Source organism: Eretmochelys imbricata, chromosome 15, assembly GCF_965152235.1.
Source record: "Eretmochelys imbricata isolate rEreImb1 chromosome 15, rEreImb1.hap1, whole genome shotgun sequence".
Classification (NCBI taxonomy): Eukaryota; Metazoa; Chordata; order Testudines; family Cheloniidae; genus Eretmochelys; species Eretmochelys imbricata.
Window position 1 is genome coordinate 33,154,759 of NC_135586.1, and position 19,152 is coordinate 33,173,910.

At 43.7% G+C, this 19,152-nt stretch overlaps 1 protein-coding gene across 1 annotated transcript in view; it reads right to left on the reverse strand.

The window, feature by feature from the left end:
- The window catches only part of TTC28 (tetratricopeptide repeat domain 28), a 503,728-nt gene that overhangs the window by 464,676 nt on the left and 19,900 nt on the right, over nt 1-19,152 (reverse strand). Inside the window, exon 2 of the mRNA XM_077834936.1 lies at nt 7,626-7,904. Coding sequence (XP_077691062.1) covers nt 7,626-7,904 — 279 coding nt within the window. The remainder of the gene's footprint in view (nt 1-7,625; nt 7,905-19,152) is intronic.

Consider the following 19,152-nt stretch of genomic DNA (forward strand, 5'->3'; position numbering starts at 1 on the left):
ATTTGTTAGCAGTAAACTACAATTCTAAGATATTCCTTTTTTCCATAGAAATAGCCAATCCTTCTTTGAATCTTCCTCAATTCTTGGCTTCAAAGCCTGCAGTCATTTGCAAAGGGGTTATTCTGTGGCTCTAACATGGGACAGATAATTCCATAGTGCTCCAAAGCAAGAAGGTTCAAATCCACACAAATAATGAGAAGGGAGTTATTTCAAGGCTTTATAACATGGGACAGGCTGAGTTCAGGATCAGCTGGAGACAGGGGTCATTCATTAGCTCTCTACCATGAGAATGGCTGACTGCACAGGCTCACCCTAGGTAGCGTAGGGATGGAAGGAGGAGGTGGAAGAGTCATTCCGCAAGTTACCTGAGACATGTTGCTTCAGGACTAGCACAGGAGGAGGTTATGACAGAGGCACTTTTGATATGGAAATCTGTGCTAATTGCAAATTAGAGTGGGAGGGAAGCATTAAAGTTGGTCAGAAAATTTCCACTGAAACACAATTCACCAAAACAGGAAAAAGTTTGTTTTTTGTTTTTTTGTGAGAAAAAGTGTGCTTTCCTACCAGGCCATTAGCATACCAGGATTCTGTCTCTAAAAGAGAAATGCTTCTGATTGAACTATACTCTCCAGTATAAACTACAGTTCAGAATGAACAGCTAGGAATGTCTTTAAATTTGGTTTGTATCTTGAGTTGATTGAGACTGTTTACAGGAAAACAGCACAGTTAACATGCTGCCAAGGTAGGGCCACAGAAGAATGAGGCCTTTTTCGTATTAGTCTTTATTTATAGCGTGATAGTCATATCCTACAAGCAGTACTGCCAACTCTAAAAGGTTCAAAAATCATGAATGAAGCCCAGAGAAATAATGAAATTAATCCAAAAATCATGAGATTTTTAAAGAATATGTTATACTGTGTTTTTTGGTCTGTTTTGATTTTTAATTCCTCCTACCCATCCACAGTATGTGTGAGAGACAATTAACATTGACCAACCTCCTAAATTTATTGGGAAGGTGATTTTGGCCCCTGCTGCAGGAGCTCTCATCCCCATATATGTCCATCCCCTGCCCAGCAATTAATTCTGTTCCCCCAACCTCCAAAATCAGTCCTGTCCCCCCACCCCAGCCTCTCATCAGTTCTAGCCCCAGAGCCTCACATCTGCTCCACCTGGGGTTCTTCATGAGCCTCTACCAACCTGGCCAGGAGCTGCAGCAGTGTCCCGTTCTTCCCCTTCCAGCTTTAAGGGAAGGGGGGCAGCACCAGAGGTTCTTCACTTCCCTTTGCACATTGAGGGTGGGCTGGGGGTAGCACAGAGGAGCTGTCCCTGATCAAAGGGGGAGGGGGAATAGAGCCATTCTGAGCTGCTGGGATCTTTCTGTTCCCTCTTCCTCTTCTGTGAGAATGATGTTGGGTTGCAGAGGGAATGGGAAGAGAGCTCTGCCTGCTTCTTGGCTGCTCTACACCACGAGGTGGGAAAGTGGCACAACCAACCAACCAGAGGGGATTTTCTTTCTAGGGCTGAAATTTGCTAGAAGGCTGGAGCTTCTCATCACTGCAAAATTGGCTCCAGCCCTGGCCAAAATTCCATCACTCATGAAAAAAATCACGAGAATTGACAAGACGCATAGAAGCAAATTTAATCCACTGTAAAACTGAGTGCTTTGTCAAGAGGAAAGTTAAACCAAATATAGTTCCAAACTAGACCACTGGGGGATGCTGCTCATAGTGGCTACCACTCTGGGAAGAAGAAGAGTAAGTGGGGGTTCAGGAAAAGGACCAACTTTGTGCAGGAAAGCCTGGAGAAGTTCCTCTGACTGTTTCATTTCTTATCTCAACAAAGATCTGTTGGGCTTTGCAAGCAAGTGTACATTTTATAATATAAACAAGATGGTTCTTTTCAAATTTATCCAAAATGGCAGGAACAAACAACATAGTGATAGTACCCACATCTAGCTCTTATATAGTTTTTTTCACATGTAGATCTCAAATCACTTAACAAAGGAGGTAAGCACCATTTTCCACCTGCAAAAAGATGATAACTGGAGGCACAGAAAATAGGAATGGCTTGCCCAAGGTCACAGAGTGGGAGAGCTGGGATTAGAACAGAAAAGTCTCCCAAGTTCCAGTCCAATGCCATATCTACTGTGACACATTGTCTCCTGTTACTGCCTACATTTTTTATTTTTGTTTAACTATGCAACTTTAACACTGCATTAATATAGGGATTTCTTTGCATTTAATAGACTCTGATTTGATAACGCAGAAAGATGCCTTCAGGTAACAGAGCTAATCTTTTAAGCTAGTGAATTTCCTATTCCCTTTTAGTTTATTTTCCCTTTGATGCACAGGTCTATTCCTTTACCAGAGACTCATTTCAAAGGTCTCACTGTATTTCTGTCTGTGATTGGCATGTGAAAAATATTCTTTTACGAGGTCCTTCCATAACTATTCATTTAAGTGGGCTCCACTGTAAATCGTTACCAGATTTCTCAGTAACAAAAAACAAAACTATCCAAAAATGTACTGGCTTTTATACTCCGTGCCTCCGAGCATTTATACAATTGAACGAACTGGAAACTTGGAGATCACTTACAACTTTATTTTACATAGCGCCTGAAACTGTCCAAAATGTTTTATAGTATTCATTAATACAAGACAGAAGTTAGTAATGGAAGAGACCTATGAATTTCTAGTCCATCTCCCTGTCAAAGCAGAATTCTCCTTACTAATGCAGGATGTGGTACATGGTATAAATTACAGAACCAAGTGGTGCAAATAATATGGTGAATTATATTCCAGTAAAAATAACAGAGGAAGAGGCAGGGGAGAAAAGGTGTTTTGAGATAAGATCTAGAACAATATTGAAAATTAACAAAGTGGAGTGATTCAGGCAAGCTACTCCAGACAGCAGGACCCCCAGGTTGGAAGGCTGTCATAACTACAATCATAGAAACATAGAAGATTAGGGTTGGAAGAGACCTCAGGAGGTCATGTAGTCCGACCCGCATAGAATCAATTAAATATGCACAGATTCACATCCAAATCATTGTAATGTATATTTTTAGGGGTCTTTGGCAGACTCAATAAAAATAATGCTGTCTCCCCCTTCGGCCCACCCATCCAGAGTTTAGTGGGTCCTGGGACTTGCTGTGAAAAGTGATATTTGTATATTTGTTAATATCACAGCACACTTAATTGCTACCTGGGAGGCTATGAGAAGTGGTAAGTGATATTAACATACAAACAAGTATCACCTTTCACAGATAGCTAGTAAGTCTGCTGTGAAAAGTGATACTTGCATGTTTGTTAATACCACTTTTCGCAGCAAGCCCCAGGACGCAGTAAACACTGGATGGGGGGGACAAAAGGGAGAGGCAGCAGGGGCTAGAAGTGATGGTGGGATGGATTCGAGGCCAGGAAGACAGCGGGGGCCGGGGGTGATGGGGGTGGGTGATGAGCCCCACTGTGGCATGGCCAGAGCCAAGGCCTGGTGTCTGCTGCCATGTGGCCAGGGCCGGGGCTCAGTGCCAGTGGCCAGAACCCGGAGCTGGGGACAGGAACTGCGTGGCTGGAGCCAGGGATCGGAGCCTCCTGCCACACAGCCGGAGCTGCGGGCAACACCCAGAGCTAGTGCCTACTGCTGCACAGCCAGAGCGAGGAGCTGGATGCCAGAGAAGAGGAGTGTGTGGCTGAAGCCAGCACCCACCACTCCATGGTTGGAGCCAGAAGCCAGGGGTTGGCCATGTGAGTCAGCTCCTGCCACCATATGGCCGGAGCCTGAGAACAGAGCAGTGAGTCAGCACCTGCTGCTATGCAGCTGGGGCAGGGGATCAGCACCATGGGCTAGGGTCGCGTTGCTGGAGCCTGAGGCCAGCGCCCGCCACCACACGGCCAGAACTGGGGGCCAGAGGCCAACTGAAGCTCTATGACCGGAGCTGGGGGTCAGAACTTGCTGCCCTGCGGCCAGAGCCAGGGGTTGGCACCTGGTTTGAGCCTGCTGCCCTGCAGCTGGGGTTTGGTGCCTGTGGCTATTGCCTGACACTGTGTGGCTGGAGCCCGGGACTGCAGACAGGAGCCAGCGCCTGCTGCCACACAGCTGGAACCAGGGGACAGAGGCTGAAGCCCCGCAGCTGGAGGCTATGGCTGCATAGCCAGAGCCAGAGGGAGAGGACGAGGGTCAATACCCACAGCCCCGTGGTCGGAGGCCAAGGCTGCACGGCCAGGCTCCTGAAGTCCTGCCCCTGGAGCCTGTTGCACAAACCCCCTCTCCTCAACGTGGGTCAAGAACTCACCTGGCTCCTGCAGCGTTGCACCCCACCTCGCTCCAGAAGTGGTGCAGGGTGGCGCATCCAGGAGCAAAAAGAAGGAAGGGGAAGGGCCAATGCTATGCCCCACCCATCACCACCTAGGAGGCTGTTGTGGCCGCATGAAAACCCCCTGTTGGCTGCATTCGGCCACGGTGGCCACATTTGAGAAACGTTGACCTATACCATCCTCATCATCTTCACCAGGTCTACTGAAAGGTCTTTCCTTTTGGCATCATGAGTGGGCAGATCTTAGGAGAATATCTCCACTAATGTTTTACCAAACCTGCCTCTTAGTCTGGCTGTACTAGAAATCTTTCCTCCATGGAGAGGGAGTGCACTGGCCCGGCTGAGGCTTTAGGCATTTGCCCTACAAGGGGTTCAGAGAGGAGGTGAATTAATGACCAAAGTAAAAGGGCAACTTGAGTTGCCCAAGGCAGAAAACAAGGTTATCTTGTCTTAGACACAAGCCTTCAATTTTCAACAGCTGGGGATCCATTCCCAATTATGGGAAACAGATGTGGGGAAGGGGTCCCACAAGAAAGGCAGGCTAACCCACCCCTCAAAATGATGTTACGGAGTGCACATTGACTGAAGAGTGATGCATGAATGACATTACTATGCAGGCTGCATCTGTGAGAACTGACCTGCTGAGCCCAGTTCCCCCATCCCCAAAGTCACCTAGAAGTTGCAGCCCCTGCCATTCCTCAAGACCTAGGACAAGCAGATGAGTGCATCAGTTAGCAGTAGGATGTCTAAGGAGTTTTCGAAGCAGCAGGAGCTTCACAGCAACTAATCCAGGACCACTTGCAGAAGGCCCATCCTTACCTCTAAGAGCAACATCCTGCTTTCAGCCTGGTGTGAACTCTCATCCCTGGGGTGCGGAAAAGGCAAAGCTCTCGTCAGAGAGGAGCTTTGCTTCCCCTTTTTAGGTATATGTCATGTTTATTTTAAATTGAGCCTGCAGCATGGAGATCAACTCCTGCAAAGGCTCAGAAAACTCGGTTCTGCATGTAGCCAGACAAACAGCTCCCCCCCCCCCCCAGCATTGCTGGAAACACAGGAGGAAGCCGGAACAGGGCACTTAACATATATTCCAGCACAGCCTTTGAAGCTGTGAAAGCACAGGTGTGCTGCTACAATGTGCCTCTGGGAACAGATACAACGATTAAGCTCACAGCAGGCAGAGGCCCTGTGACAGACATGGCTCTTAGCCCCTACTAAATAGCGTGATGCACACACACCAACATCCTAGGTGGGAAAATATTTACCCTGATAAAAGAAATGTCCAGTAGTCAACACTTATTGTTTCTCTCCCTTGCAAGTGTAAACTACTCTTGCGAAAGCTGGCGTCACCCAGACAGACCAGCCTCAATTTGGCATAAGAAAGGAGAAAGAGAATAAAGGAGTACAGAGGTATAAGTAGGGGACCTACAGCACCATGATTTTTGAGTGCTTTTCACTATCTATCTGCTGGTCAGATAAGTGACAGCCTCCCAAGGCTTCTGCGGCTAAGAGGGTCCCTAAGCCTTGTTCCTTATTCGTCTTTCCGCGGAATTGAGTGACCGATCCTGGCTTGGCACCGCTGGAATCGAGAGATGCAAGGAGGGTAAGAAGCACCCACACCTGATCTCCTATCTTTAGTGTACACATATTTTGAAATAGAGCTCTATACTTTGTTTTCTTTCTTTGGGATTGTGGCTTCAGTTTTGTAACTTGTTTGTGTGTGTAACATCTCTACATTTAAATAAGTAGGCACTAGCAATTTTGTAACCACATGATTAGAATCTAGCTTAATAAATTTTGGTAACCGTTTATGCATAAGCCTGACTTGTTTTCTCTGGTTTACTGTAAAGCAGCCAACACAATTAAAGAACCTCAGCCATTTTGGCTCTAAAGCCTGGCCATTAGGTGAGAGTACTAAGAGCCTAGCGTTGAGTTGTGCCACCTCCACGGGGCAAACTCTTGGGGCACCTGTCAGTCAATCCTGGCTGCCCACTGCGAAGGAGCTCTGAGCTCTAGCAGTTAAAGTCACGGGTGGTTAGGACCTTGGGGCATCCGTCAGCCTAGCCCGGGCTGCCCGCCGCGAAGGGACAGTGCGTCCTAGCGGTTAAAGTCACGGATGGTATAAACGGGCATAGCTGGCACCTCACCAAACATCCTTGGCCGTCGGCTAACACTGCACCAACACATGGACAGGATTAACTGAAGAAAAGTACTTCAATAGGAGAAATTTCCAGCTTCAGAAAGAATATTTTTGAATGGAAAGGCATTGGAACTGAGTGCTCCAAAGATATCAGGGACAGGAATCTTCCTGTGCAGCTGTGAAGACAGAACTGGACACTTAGTGCAGCTTAGCACTCAGCCAAGTCAGCATCTGCCCCCAATCTCCCTGGAGACTGGAAACCCAACTTGAAGATCCCCGGACCTGAACATGAAGAAAAGCAGCCAAAATATCACACCACACATTGTAAAAACAGAAGGAATGCTGAAGGGTGAGATTCAGGAAAGTCAACACTAGAGTGATCTATGAAAAATAGAACATAATGCTTTCTCTCAATGGAACACAACAGAAACCCACTGTCAGGCAACACCATTAAATAAAGGTAGTGCTATCTCTGGGAGTCCCTATTTTATAGAAGGGCATCTATTTACCCTTTCTATGACAGATCAACATGTACAGTCATACCTTTCCATTGCTTGTCAGGTCTTACTGAGGATGTTGGGACATATGGAATTTCTTAAAAAATTATCAAGAACATACACCAAACAGAACAGCTCTACAAAAACTAAATTTTAAGAAAGGCAGGAGGTGGTGACTTAAGCTGAAGTCCTTTGTTTTCTACTCTAATACCCTGTTACCAACAACCTCTATGCAGTATGTTCCATTCTGCACACTGTTCTCCTGAGGCTTTCAGAGCAAGATACTTCTAGCTGCTGCTGAATGTTTATTAGTGTAAATGTTAAGAGAGATGTCTGATCTTCACACACCATGAATGACATTTGTTTAAAAGGCTGAATCCAAAATCTTCACAAGGATCAGCAAAAAAGAATCCTTGCCAGGCAAGCTGAGGAAAAATAGGCCAACGTCTGTTTACACAGAAAATAGTTTAACTCTTAACAGGAAACTCAAGTAAGTCAAGTAGCTTTTAACACAGAAAGATTTCTATTCTCCAGAGCCCCCACCAAAGTGAACTGTAAGTAAAGAATGATTTATGTCCATCTCAATTATAACAAAATAATTACAGCCTTAATAATACTGCAGGAGCTGCAACTCCCATAGAAAGTCTCTCACCAGAAGGGAAATGGGCTTTCCTACCTTTGGCCATTTAGGATTTAGGAGTCGTGCTTTGATTGCATCATCCAGTGCCTTGTCGTACTTCTGGATTTTCATGTACGCTGCAGATCGGTTACTGTACAGGATGCAATTCTGAGGGTCAACTTCCAGGGCTTCATTGTACAGCATAATAGCTGTATGAAAATCACCATCATGACAGGCCTGGTTACTCTGACGAACTTTCTCAACAAACTCAGCCTTGCTCAACATGGGGCCGTCGGGGCTTCTTCCTCCCAAAGATTTTGATCCAAAGAGAGGAATCTACAAACAGAAAAAGTTATTAACCAAAAGTACTGATTACTTTCACTTTCATATTGTTTTATTAAAGATTTTAAAAGTAGAAGAAACAGTATAATAGAAGATAAAACCATTAACATTTTAGCAATTTAAAATTTGGGACAGGGAATGAGAACTTCTTCCAATTTTTAAATTTGTTATTTATTGGTCATTTTGTACATTTTTTGTACCAGAGGTAACAAAAAACGTTCCCATGAAGCATGATCAGCAAACAATGTCTTCATGATCTCCTAGAAAGATGACTACCTCCTCCAGATATAAGACTAGTTTAAATACAGCTGTCCTACTTGACTATCATTTCAAGCATATTCCCTGGTTAGAGTGGAAGAGGAGTGGTTTGCAGATTGGGAGAGTTTGGTAAATCAATGGGTTTGGTAGATGGGTCAACAAACACAAGTATGTGTGTGAAGATATGTTGAGATGTCATTAAGCAAGTGTGAATATGTGGGCATACTCGTACAGAGAGGTTGGCGAGCAGATGTACACAAGTTAATGCCTATGAAGGGTCCGCACCATGTCAAGAGAAGTTTGAGAGTGAGGGTGGACCAGGATTTATTGCGCACACACCCTAAAGAATCATCCTGTTGACTTGTTCGCTAGTGCTGTAGACTCCCTGCTCTCACAAAGGTCTGACAGTATCGGAAAGCACAGAAGTAAAAGTCTGCAATTACACTGTTTAGCGTCTTTCAATTATAAGCCTCTAAGGATGCAAAGCAAGCAGTAGTTTCTCATTCAAAAGGCTATTTTATGTGTTGATAACTTTGTAACAGACATTATGCACACATGGAATATTCAGAGACTATTGTATCAATTGTATAAATGTTATATGTATCTGTATGGGAGAGGTATTCTAAGGGGGAGTTATAGGAATTGCCTGCAGGAACTGAAGTCACTGGGCGTGAGTGTGGAGGGGGGCGTAACCAATGCAAATCTCAATGGAGAAGCCTCATCCCCACAGGAAAAACTTCATCTGCTCATTTAACCAAGCTCAAGAAACCGACAACCAAAGGAAAACTGTATAAACTGACCAGGCTGATACAGAAAAGGACATCACTCTCACATGATACAAGATTGTCATGATGCTGTGACCAAGAGGAATAGGCCCAGCAGAAAGGGCCTGAAGGACTTTGAAACTCGCCAAAATCCTTGCCAAAAAGATGGATGACTGCCTGGTAAACTAAGACATTCATGTGAGCTGTTTATTGTTTTTCAAGATATATTTTCTCTGCTTTTGTTCTGAATACTTTATGAATGCTGGCTGGTCACTGGTTAACCCTGTGATGATTCCTGAGAAAGAGCAAAGCTGCAGGTGTTGAACTAAACTCAGACCTGCTCAGATAATCACAGTGAAATGCAGCCTAAATCCCCACTCTACGGAAAGTATTGTGGAATTGAGATGTAAGTGCCTTCAAGAAGGCCACAAAGGGGTCAGAGGTGCCTTGAGAACAGAGACAAACTCAACAACTTTGTTTTTTAACAGACATTTTGAAAGTCATCATCCAGAACATGAACTAACACCACCCATTATTCTGTGAACAGACAAACCTTCCTCATTGTTTTTATTTGCATTATTTTCATATAGTTCTGTCTCAACACTGACTCAAAAGCTGTAAAACAAAGTGTTGAATGACCCTATTTCAAAGCAGTCCACCTAGGGAAAACAGTTACTTACCTGTACAGTAAGCATTGTTCTTAGAGATCTGTTGTGCACTGTGACAAAGTTCCTCCTCTGCCTTGGTGGGTCCTGCGCTTATTGGCAGATTTGCTTGCCTCAGAAATCTCAGTTTGGCCTCTTTTGCTGGTGGCTCAAACCTGCTGTTCACTCAGCTAACCTCATCACTGGTCAGCATAGGGAAAAGGAAGGAGAACAATCCCCACAGTCTCTGCCAGTCCACCTAATGGGTCGAGGGGCAGGCCAGGGACCTTCCTCTCTGGTGGGACCCACAGTCCAGGTCAACTCCTCCTGTATCCAATAGGGAGTTGGGGGGATGGGGGGAACCCAGGGCCCACCCTCTACTCCAGGTTCCAGCCCAGGGCCCTGTGGATCACTGATGTCTACAGTGTTTCATGTAACACCTGTGTGACAGCTACAACTCCCTTGACTACTTCCCCATGGCCTCCTCCCAACACCTTCTGTATCCTGACCACAAGACCTTCCTCCTGATGCCAGACAGTGTTTGTACTCCTCAGTCCTCCAGCAGCACACCCTCTCACTCTCAGCTCCTTGCATGCCCCTCACTGACTGAAGTGAGATCCTTTTTAAACCAGGTGCCCTGATTAGCCTGCCTTAATTGATTCTAGCAGCTTCTTAATCAGCTCCAGGTGTCCTAATTAGCCTGTCTGCCTTAATTGGTTCCAGCAAGTTCCTGATTGTTCTGGAACTGCCTTATTACCTTACCCAGGGGAAAGGGCCCTGCTTAACCTGGGGCTAAAATATCTTCCCAACTGAGGACTGTCTTAAAACCTATTTAAAATGGATTAATAAAAACTCAATGCTTTTTAACACACACACACACACACACACACACACACACACACACAATCACTCTCCTGTAGCCATCTGGCCCAACCCTGTCACAGCACATATACATTCCACAGCAGGTGTATGCACACCCAAGTCAGATATTTACCAGCAGTACCAGTAAATAGGAGGAGGAGGAGAGCAGGGGCTCATGCACTCTCAGATGATGGCATAAAAGGGATGAGTCTGCTGCCTCCCTCTCCTTTCCTTTGCACCACTGTACATAATGTCTGAAGTAGTAAGGAAGGGGGAGGGTCATGGAACGTTAATGTGCACAACACATCTCTAAGAACAATGCGTGCTGTACAGGGAGTGGAGTCTCCATCACTGACAATTATTAAATCAAGATTGGATGTTTTTTCTAAAAGATCTGCTCAAGGAATTATTTTGGGGCAATTCTATGGCCTGTGGTTATACAGGATGTCAGACTAGATCACAATAGCCCCTTCTGACCTTGGAATCTATGAATCTGGATAAGTAACCACTTTTTTCTCCTTTGAGTAATTGTGCACACATATATTCCACTGCAGGTGATTCATCAGCAGTTCCCTTACAGGTGGAGGGGCTTCTGGTCATCTGAACAGAGACTGTAACACTGACTTGCCAAAGCTGGCATCATCACAAGAGGCATGAGTGATGGCATAATGTGTGGAAAAAGATATGTACACGTGACCATGTTACTACTTTGCAGTATCTGCTATCAGAATATTGCTCAGAAAAGCTGATGAAAGTGGACTGAGCCCTGGTGAAGTGAGCCATTTTTCTCAGTAGAGGAGAGACTTTAGCATATCTTAATGTACTCAAAAAATCCCAATGTGAAATTCTCTGAGCTGACACTGATTGACCTCTAACAGTCTCAGCACAGGCTACAAAAAGCCTGGTAGAGCCTCCGAAGAATCTAGTGCAGTCGAAGAAGGCAGTCAAATCTCCATGAACATCTAAGCTATGAAGTCTTTCTTCAGCTTTGAAAGAATGGGGTTTCAAGAAGACGACTAGAAGATCAATAGTTTGGTTCTGATGGAAAGCTACCTTGCACATAAAACTTGGGGTGTCACAGGCCTGACACACACATCAAAGTTCTATCACATTAATATGGAGTATAACTTCTTGTAGTGACCAAAGAGTTGACCTGCAGTTGAACAAGATGGGGCCCCCAGCCTTTGGTAGGTGCATCCGTTACCAGAGCCACAGTCAATCTGGTGCAGTAACTGCAGCAGTACATATATGCACACAATCACTCGAAGGAAAATCACATTATTTGCCTCTGGGCTAGTGTCAAATCTCAACATTAAAGACTGAAGGGAACTGTTTTTCAGGCTTTGGTGGATGGGATTAACCCTGTATTAACAAATTCCAACATGAATCATAGATAGATTGTTTTTTGTATGGTAACATTAGCTACATTTAATCAATGTACTGGCTGCCTGGGGCTGCTGCCATGGAGACATACCCAAACTGCAAGTTCAAGAAAACATTAATACATTCTCTTCCTTGTTTCCCAATTTATAAGCTGGGGTCTCCCCTTCCCACCAACAATTCACAGTTCAGCATGAAGTGTTACTCTGCACAGGACAAAATGAAGTGTCGGTATCTGAACTGTTCTCATTGATCATCTTTATATAAACCTTTGGGAAAAATCAGACACTTCTTTTAGTGAGGGTTTGGATATATGGAGGTGTCACTGGACAAGTGACTTCCTCGGTTAGACATAATCAAGAGAAAATTTTTGAACATAATTCAAATAAATTGTATTTTTCTGGAAATATTCCCCATTAACTAAAAACCAATTACAAGGAGAAAAGAGCAACACGCTGCTTAATTTTAAGACAAAAATATGGCCAAGTTGCATGTATTCTGAAGACAAACAATTACCCTTCACCTGTTTAAGAGCAGAGCAAGGATGTCCTCACACCAAACTGAAATCCATCAGAACTTCTGAGTGCTCTCACAATAAACCACATTATCTTGTAGGTCTGATGCACCTAAGGATGCTGTAAGGGGAGGGAGGTTCACAATTCAAAACCAGTGGAACACTACCAACATGTCCATGAAGGTAACCCTTGTCCCAGAGATTGGAATTAAGCAGTTAATAGTCCCCAAACCCACCAATTACCTCTTTTACCATCCACAGAACATGACACATTCATCTGCCAGATCTGCAACAGCCAGAGAAATGCCTCTTCACTAAGACATTGTTAACCTCAATAAGCACAAGGGAGAGAATCCCCCAGTTCATCTAGCCACTGACTACTGCTTACTGTAGCCTCTTTGCCATATCACAAAAACGACCCAGGACCAACATTCATCACTCCAGCAGAGGCTACTACCATCAACCCCAAAGACAGGTCAAGCATTCCCTTAAAAACACTGATGTCTTAACATGAAAGATTACTTGATACTCCAGAACAACTTCTGTCTAAAATACGCACCGGCAGCTCCTTCCTAAGTGCATTAAGCAATGTTCACTTCCCATAGCCTGCAGTTCCAAACACAAGGAACCCTCCCACTGAAATCCACAGTGAATGCAGAGAACTTTGACTGGGATAATTGCTACCAGCTGAACAGAGGGGCTGCAATTTACCATTAGAAAACATCACATACAGCAGCTCTGGAAAAAGGAAGCAAGTCCAATATTACTGATGACAACTTTATTAATGTTACTAAATACATGGAATAAGCAGACTAAAGTCCTGGAGAAATGATTGAAGGCCCAAAAACTGATCTGTATTTTTCAGTTTATACACCTGTTTTCAGATTAATTTAAATTTTTTTATAGGTGGTTTCTTTTCCAAAAACCAAATGAGTCACTGTGGCCTTTCCAGATAGTGGCAAGGTCTGCATTCAAAAGGAAGGGTCATGACTTCCTAGCCAGACAGAGGTGGTAAAAGGCTGACTGGGCCATAGTTGCAATGTGATCATCAGACAGCAGCTGGGAGGGGGCCGCTAAAGCCCCCCACAAAAAAACCTACTAAAAGCAGACATACTCCCTCAAAGGGACTGATGTTACCTCTACCATTTCCTTCAGCTGCTTCCCCAATCCACATCATCACGTCATTTTTGTCTGGGTTGCACTGCAGCCAGCTCACTCTTATCCATGTCCCAATTTCAGCCAGATTCTGGCTGAGGCTCTAAAATGGATTATCCAAGTCGAATGAGACAAAGACACACAGATGGTTGTCAGGATACAGACAACGCTGCATTCCATGCCTCCTTTCTATCACTCCTAACAGCTCCATCTACACCTTGAACAGGAGAGGTAACAGAATGTCACCCTGTGGGACTGCACAATTGACAGCCCTTTGCAAAGAAGAGCAATTGCTCATGACTATCTGCTGCTCTACCTCTCTGGAAAAAAAAGAGCAAAGTAATAAAATGGAAGCCTTCTCCACACCTACCAGGGTCCACTGGCAAGTCAGCAACACCTCATGATCAGTGGTTTCATAGGCAGCTGACAGATCTAGTATCACCAGCATGGACACCTGACCTTCATCCATCACCCGGAGGAGACTGACTACTGCAGTCTCTCTCTGCCAAAGCCCGGCCTATACCCACTAATAAAGATCAAGGAGATCAAAGGCATTCAGGAGGCTGTGAGCATGGTCTTACCACAACCTTCTCCAAAATCTTACAATGAATGGACAATTATTGACCAGTCTCACATTAACTACATTCTTAAGTGTCAAGTGATGACTGCTTGAACAAAGCATGCACTAATTCTTCTTCCTAAACAAGAGGCAGCCTGCCCTTATTGAGGGGCAAACAAGGGACCCAATATTCCACACTGGCCTCCACCAAGAAGGAAACAGATCCAAAAGCTCTCTCACCATTTGCATTACCTCAGTGAGAATCACTGCCTGAAACTCTAGCATACAAGACGAGGCCCTTATTCCCTCAAGACCATGTTCTGCCACCAGGGAAGCAGAGAGCTTATCCTTAACCTGAAATCCTGTCTGCAAAACAAAAGAAATTTCCTCAGCAGGAAGGAGTCAGACCTGCTAAGACTGTCTGGGTCTACAACCCGAAACAAACCTGCTGTCCAAGATTTTCCACATACTATGCAGAAAAGGGGTTGGTTTTTTTTGGCACCTCCCAGACACCCACTGCATATTTCCCTTCACCTTGACATTTGTTATACTACATTCATTCTCTCTGACCAGAAAAAGATTAGTTTTTTTCTTGTTTGTTCAGACAAAACAGATCTACTGTAGTACAGCAAATGCATACAGCAGGGTTTCTGGTTTTGAAGAACTACAAAACTAGCTTTCTTTAACTAATCCACTGCAACTGTAATATCACAGACAATCTTTTGCACTGACCTTCCCCTCTAAGGAACTGAATCCATTCTATCTTGCTAAATACTGTGGATTCTTATCACATGTGGTGGGGGGTGAGAGAGAGAGAGAGAGAGAGAGAGAGAGAGCCCGCGCAGTGTAGTTTGAAAGAGAATCCATAACATCTTATCGACTAGTCACAGGCAATAAACAGGGAGACACTCCTTAGAGTAAAAAACACAGGATTTGGGTTTATCAGCAGAAGGCCTGGGTGTATTCTTCAGGCCCGATTCCATTATTAAGCCTACAGCATACATCATCAAGGAAGCAAATCAGCTGCTTGAATGAAGAGGGGAGGAGGGCCCTCACTCTGTTTAACCTGACTAAATGTGAAGCAGTACTGAGACTTAGCCATGGTGGGCCCTGCTTCACTCTAACTCTGGTCATAATACAAACAATCTCAAAGGGCACAAGATTTCAGACAAGCTACATCTATTTCTCAATTGTCTCTTTAACAGTGTTCTCTTAAATAAGAAGTGTCATTCTCTGGTTTGTTACAGAGAAAGGTGGGGAGAGAGGTGATGAAACAACGTAGGTCAGTGAAATTCCACATCTGTGATCATTTGACCTTAAGTGGTAACAGATTGGGAGTTCCAGAATTCCTCTTCAACTAAAATAGTGTTCAATTAAAAAAAATAAAGCCCCACACACCTGCCAAGACATTTATAACAGCTGTATTTTAGCAAGTTCCCAATTATAAGTGTTAAAACTGTTTTCAGCAGAGAACTATGGCCAGCTGTGAAATGACAACTAGATTTCATTCAAAGCTTAATAGGATTACTCTGAAGAAACCATCTTCAGCTCTGCACAATTCACAGCATATACCACTTTCATTCTCATCACCTCCATCCAACCACAACAAGGAGGACAGATGCATTTAGTATCAGAGGACTATTTGCTTCGGAGCATCCTTGTTAACCTATTACAAAGTTGCTCAGTATTCCTCCAGCACAGGAAATCAGGCACTGCAGACTTCATCAGGCTGAACCTCAGGACGTTTAAGGCATTCAAAAAGCAAAATACAAATTGTACCTACAGATCAGTAGCCATTATTTATCATTAGGTATGCCACAGCAACTCAAATTGAAACCTTGGTTTTGATCACAGATTTCAGCAACCATTTAATTCTGTCCTTCCCTCCAGAGAAAGTAGAGAAATCTCAGACACACCCAAAAGAAATTAATCTTAATTAACAATGTTTTGCATTTACAGAGCAACCTTTCATCCAAAGGACCTCAACAAACTATTAAAACATTATGGACAACAATCATCCTGTTAGAGAGGCAAATATCATTAGACTCATGTAGTAAGATGAGACCCTGAAACATAAACCCTTATTATCAGAGGCTGATATGAGGCCTAAGGCCTGAACTAAAGTAATGGGCAAGACTTTGCTAACATAAAGCAAAGTTAAGCTGTGAGCCAAAAGGTACTGGACACTAGAGCTATCAGAACACTCCAATACTTGGACATTCCACATACATAACAAGGAACAAGCTGACCCATCCCAAAGACAGGGGCAAAAGGGTAATATGATGGATAAGAGTTGTTTTGTTCGAACCAACATGTTCAAGGTGAGAGGCCGCACCTTACTGTGTAGAGGGGTTGCACATCAATACGTTAGGAGTGATGTGTAACTTGTTTGTACCTGTGGATAAGATGCATCCCTGGAGCGGTGTCTTTGTCTGGCCTAGGGGGCAATAGAGTGTCCCGCCACTGACTGAGCTGTGTCCATTGTCAGGGAGCACATATGTATGAGCAGAACTGTAGACATCTGATCAAGGGAGCTACTGTTTCATTTGACAATAAACCTGTCCAGGTGCCTTTGTACTTTACTGGAGTCTGTAGTCATTGGGGGTTCTCTCAGGGTCTGCTGTGTCAACTATCTGCGCAGAGCCAGGGCAGCACACAGAGGGAACACAAGCACAAACCTGATGTTATCAACATTGGATAGAGCAGAGCACCACAGTGGTGGCGTCTGACAACAGAAAAAAGCGAGGCACAGAGATGCCTACTTTTTCGCAAGATCACAAAAGTGAGTCAGTAACACAGAAAGAAAGAGAATCCAGGCATCCTGATTTCCAGTCCATATATCATAGGTTCTGTATTTAATATACTGTAAAGCTGAATAATCATAAGAAAAAAAAATTAGATTCATGATAAAGGAAACTATTATGATAGACTCTGGTACATGTTAAAATTTAATCCCTGCTGTCAGGTGAACTATGGATGGCAGCAGAATGTCATCAGGTGCATGAGAGAATCACAGAGGAAAGCTGAGTAGTTCTGATACCCAAACCATGAATAAGAGGGCATTATTACAACCATCAGAGGTACTGCAACAACACGCAAGTATTCATTACAAAACCATTCCTTTTTACTATTTGCACATAGTGTTCTTTACAGTCACTATGGGGGAGCTGGTAGCAATCCCTATATTTATGCCACCCAATACTTTCTATTAAAAGGATTCTTGCAACCTTGAGAAGTTCTCACTTCTCCATTGTCTACAGAAATGCTTTTCTATTCAAATCTAGCTAAAATAGAAACTGTTAAATTCTATTTCCCTTCTCTCACTTGCATTACTCAGAAAAAGTGTGGCAATAAGGGGAAAAAAAAAAATCAATGAGCTTCTAAGGTCAGGCACATGCCAGTGCCAAAGCTTCAGCACCACCACCAGCAGAGTGTATTGGGAACAACTGGGAACTGTCAGAGCAGAGGTTGAGGTAGAGAAAAGAGTCAGAATAAGGCATAGCAAAGAGCAGGAGCTCCCCAAACTCCAGGGCTGTGGGCAGGAGGAGGAGGAGAAGAGAGAGAGAGAGAGAGACGGCCCAGGCTCACCACCACCACCCCGTGAATCCAGCACATGGGGCCAGCAGGCAATTCCCCCTCTAGATGGAACACATGGGGCAGGAGCTTCCCCAACTTCCACCGAAACATCGACCCAGCAACCCACTCCCACCTCTGGGAAAACAGCCTTCTCCTGCCACCAGCTAATGTTAGTCCTGAGCTTAAGTAGTAGGAGTCATCTATGCTGAAATGCAGGGTCAAATATTGCTAATGATTCAGGATGGGGGAAGGAATTGTTACTTTTGCACAATTTGCTCATACTTTTTTAGGAAAAAAAAAAAAGAGAAAAAAACCTAGGAATTACAAGCACACAAAACTATGTTAGAAGAATGTTTAGCTTCTAAAGTCAAGTACTCAAAGTAGGATTTTATGTATACAGAATATTTAACAAAGTGGAAGATATACTAAAGTAAGAGTGTGTTTAAAGGCAGAAAGGTTTGACTTTCAGAGGAGAATGCAGCCTTAGAAAAATTCCTACCAGGGAGCAGGTTCCCCTGGAAATCCAGCAACACAAATGACAAGAGATAATATAGCAAATCCAATTAAACAAAAAGCAGAGGATAACAAGAAACAGACATGATACAGGAATCTGGAAACACTGCATAGACAGAATGCTCAAATTCTCTAAGAACTTTGAATCACATACCTGAGAACTGAACCTTTTGTCCATAAGCCACCTCAAATGCAACTATAATACAGTAGTTTAAACAAATACCCCCTCTATAGATCAAATTTTGCTGGCAAGTCCATAATTAAAACTGAAAGACTGTCAAAACCCTTTCTTTAACCTCTTCACTTCCACAAAAAAGATCTTAATACCTTAAGAATGCCATGTAGGGGGGTTGCATATTTTACATCTACTGAAATACTTCCTAAGATACTCATTAAAATATCAGAAAAAACATGACATGAAAGGAAAAAGGCAAAACAGGGAAAACTAGCATTACAGGACACTGAAAAACAGTACAGTGACATTTACTCACTCTAAATATATGTTACCAAAAACAACTCAAATATATAATTGAAAGTTGCACTCTCTGAAGAATAACTCTGCAATATATCATACTGTACAGTTTCCTCTCCAACATTATTACTAGATTTATCTAACGTTTTCATTTCTTCGCCTAAATTGGAAAGGTCTGCTTTTACAAAAAGTCTTGTGTTTTCCTATTCCAAACTCTGGAGGGTTATTGTTTTTTAAAAGAAAGTGCCTGGGACAAAAGTCCAAGAACAAACAAAGAATCTGGAGTCCCTCCCAATAACTTCCATAGGCCTTAGAGCCAATACATTTTCTACAGCCAGTTCTCCACTTCTGAGCAGATATTAAATCTTGCCAAGCCACACACATCCTTCACCCAATCAGAGTATGAGTTTTTACAGGAATAGCGTAGCAAGAGGTGACAAGCCATTGAAACTGTACGTTTAACAATATGAAATCCTAGCTCTATTTCCCAGCCCACTGTGGCATCTGCTCAAATGAAGAACAGCAATTGCTTTAATCTGGATTTCT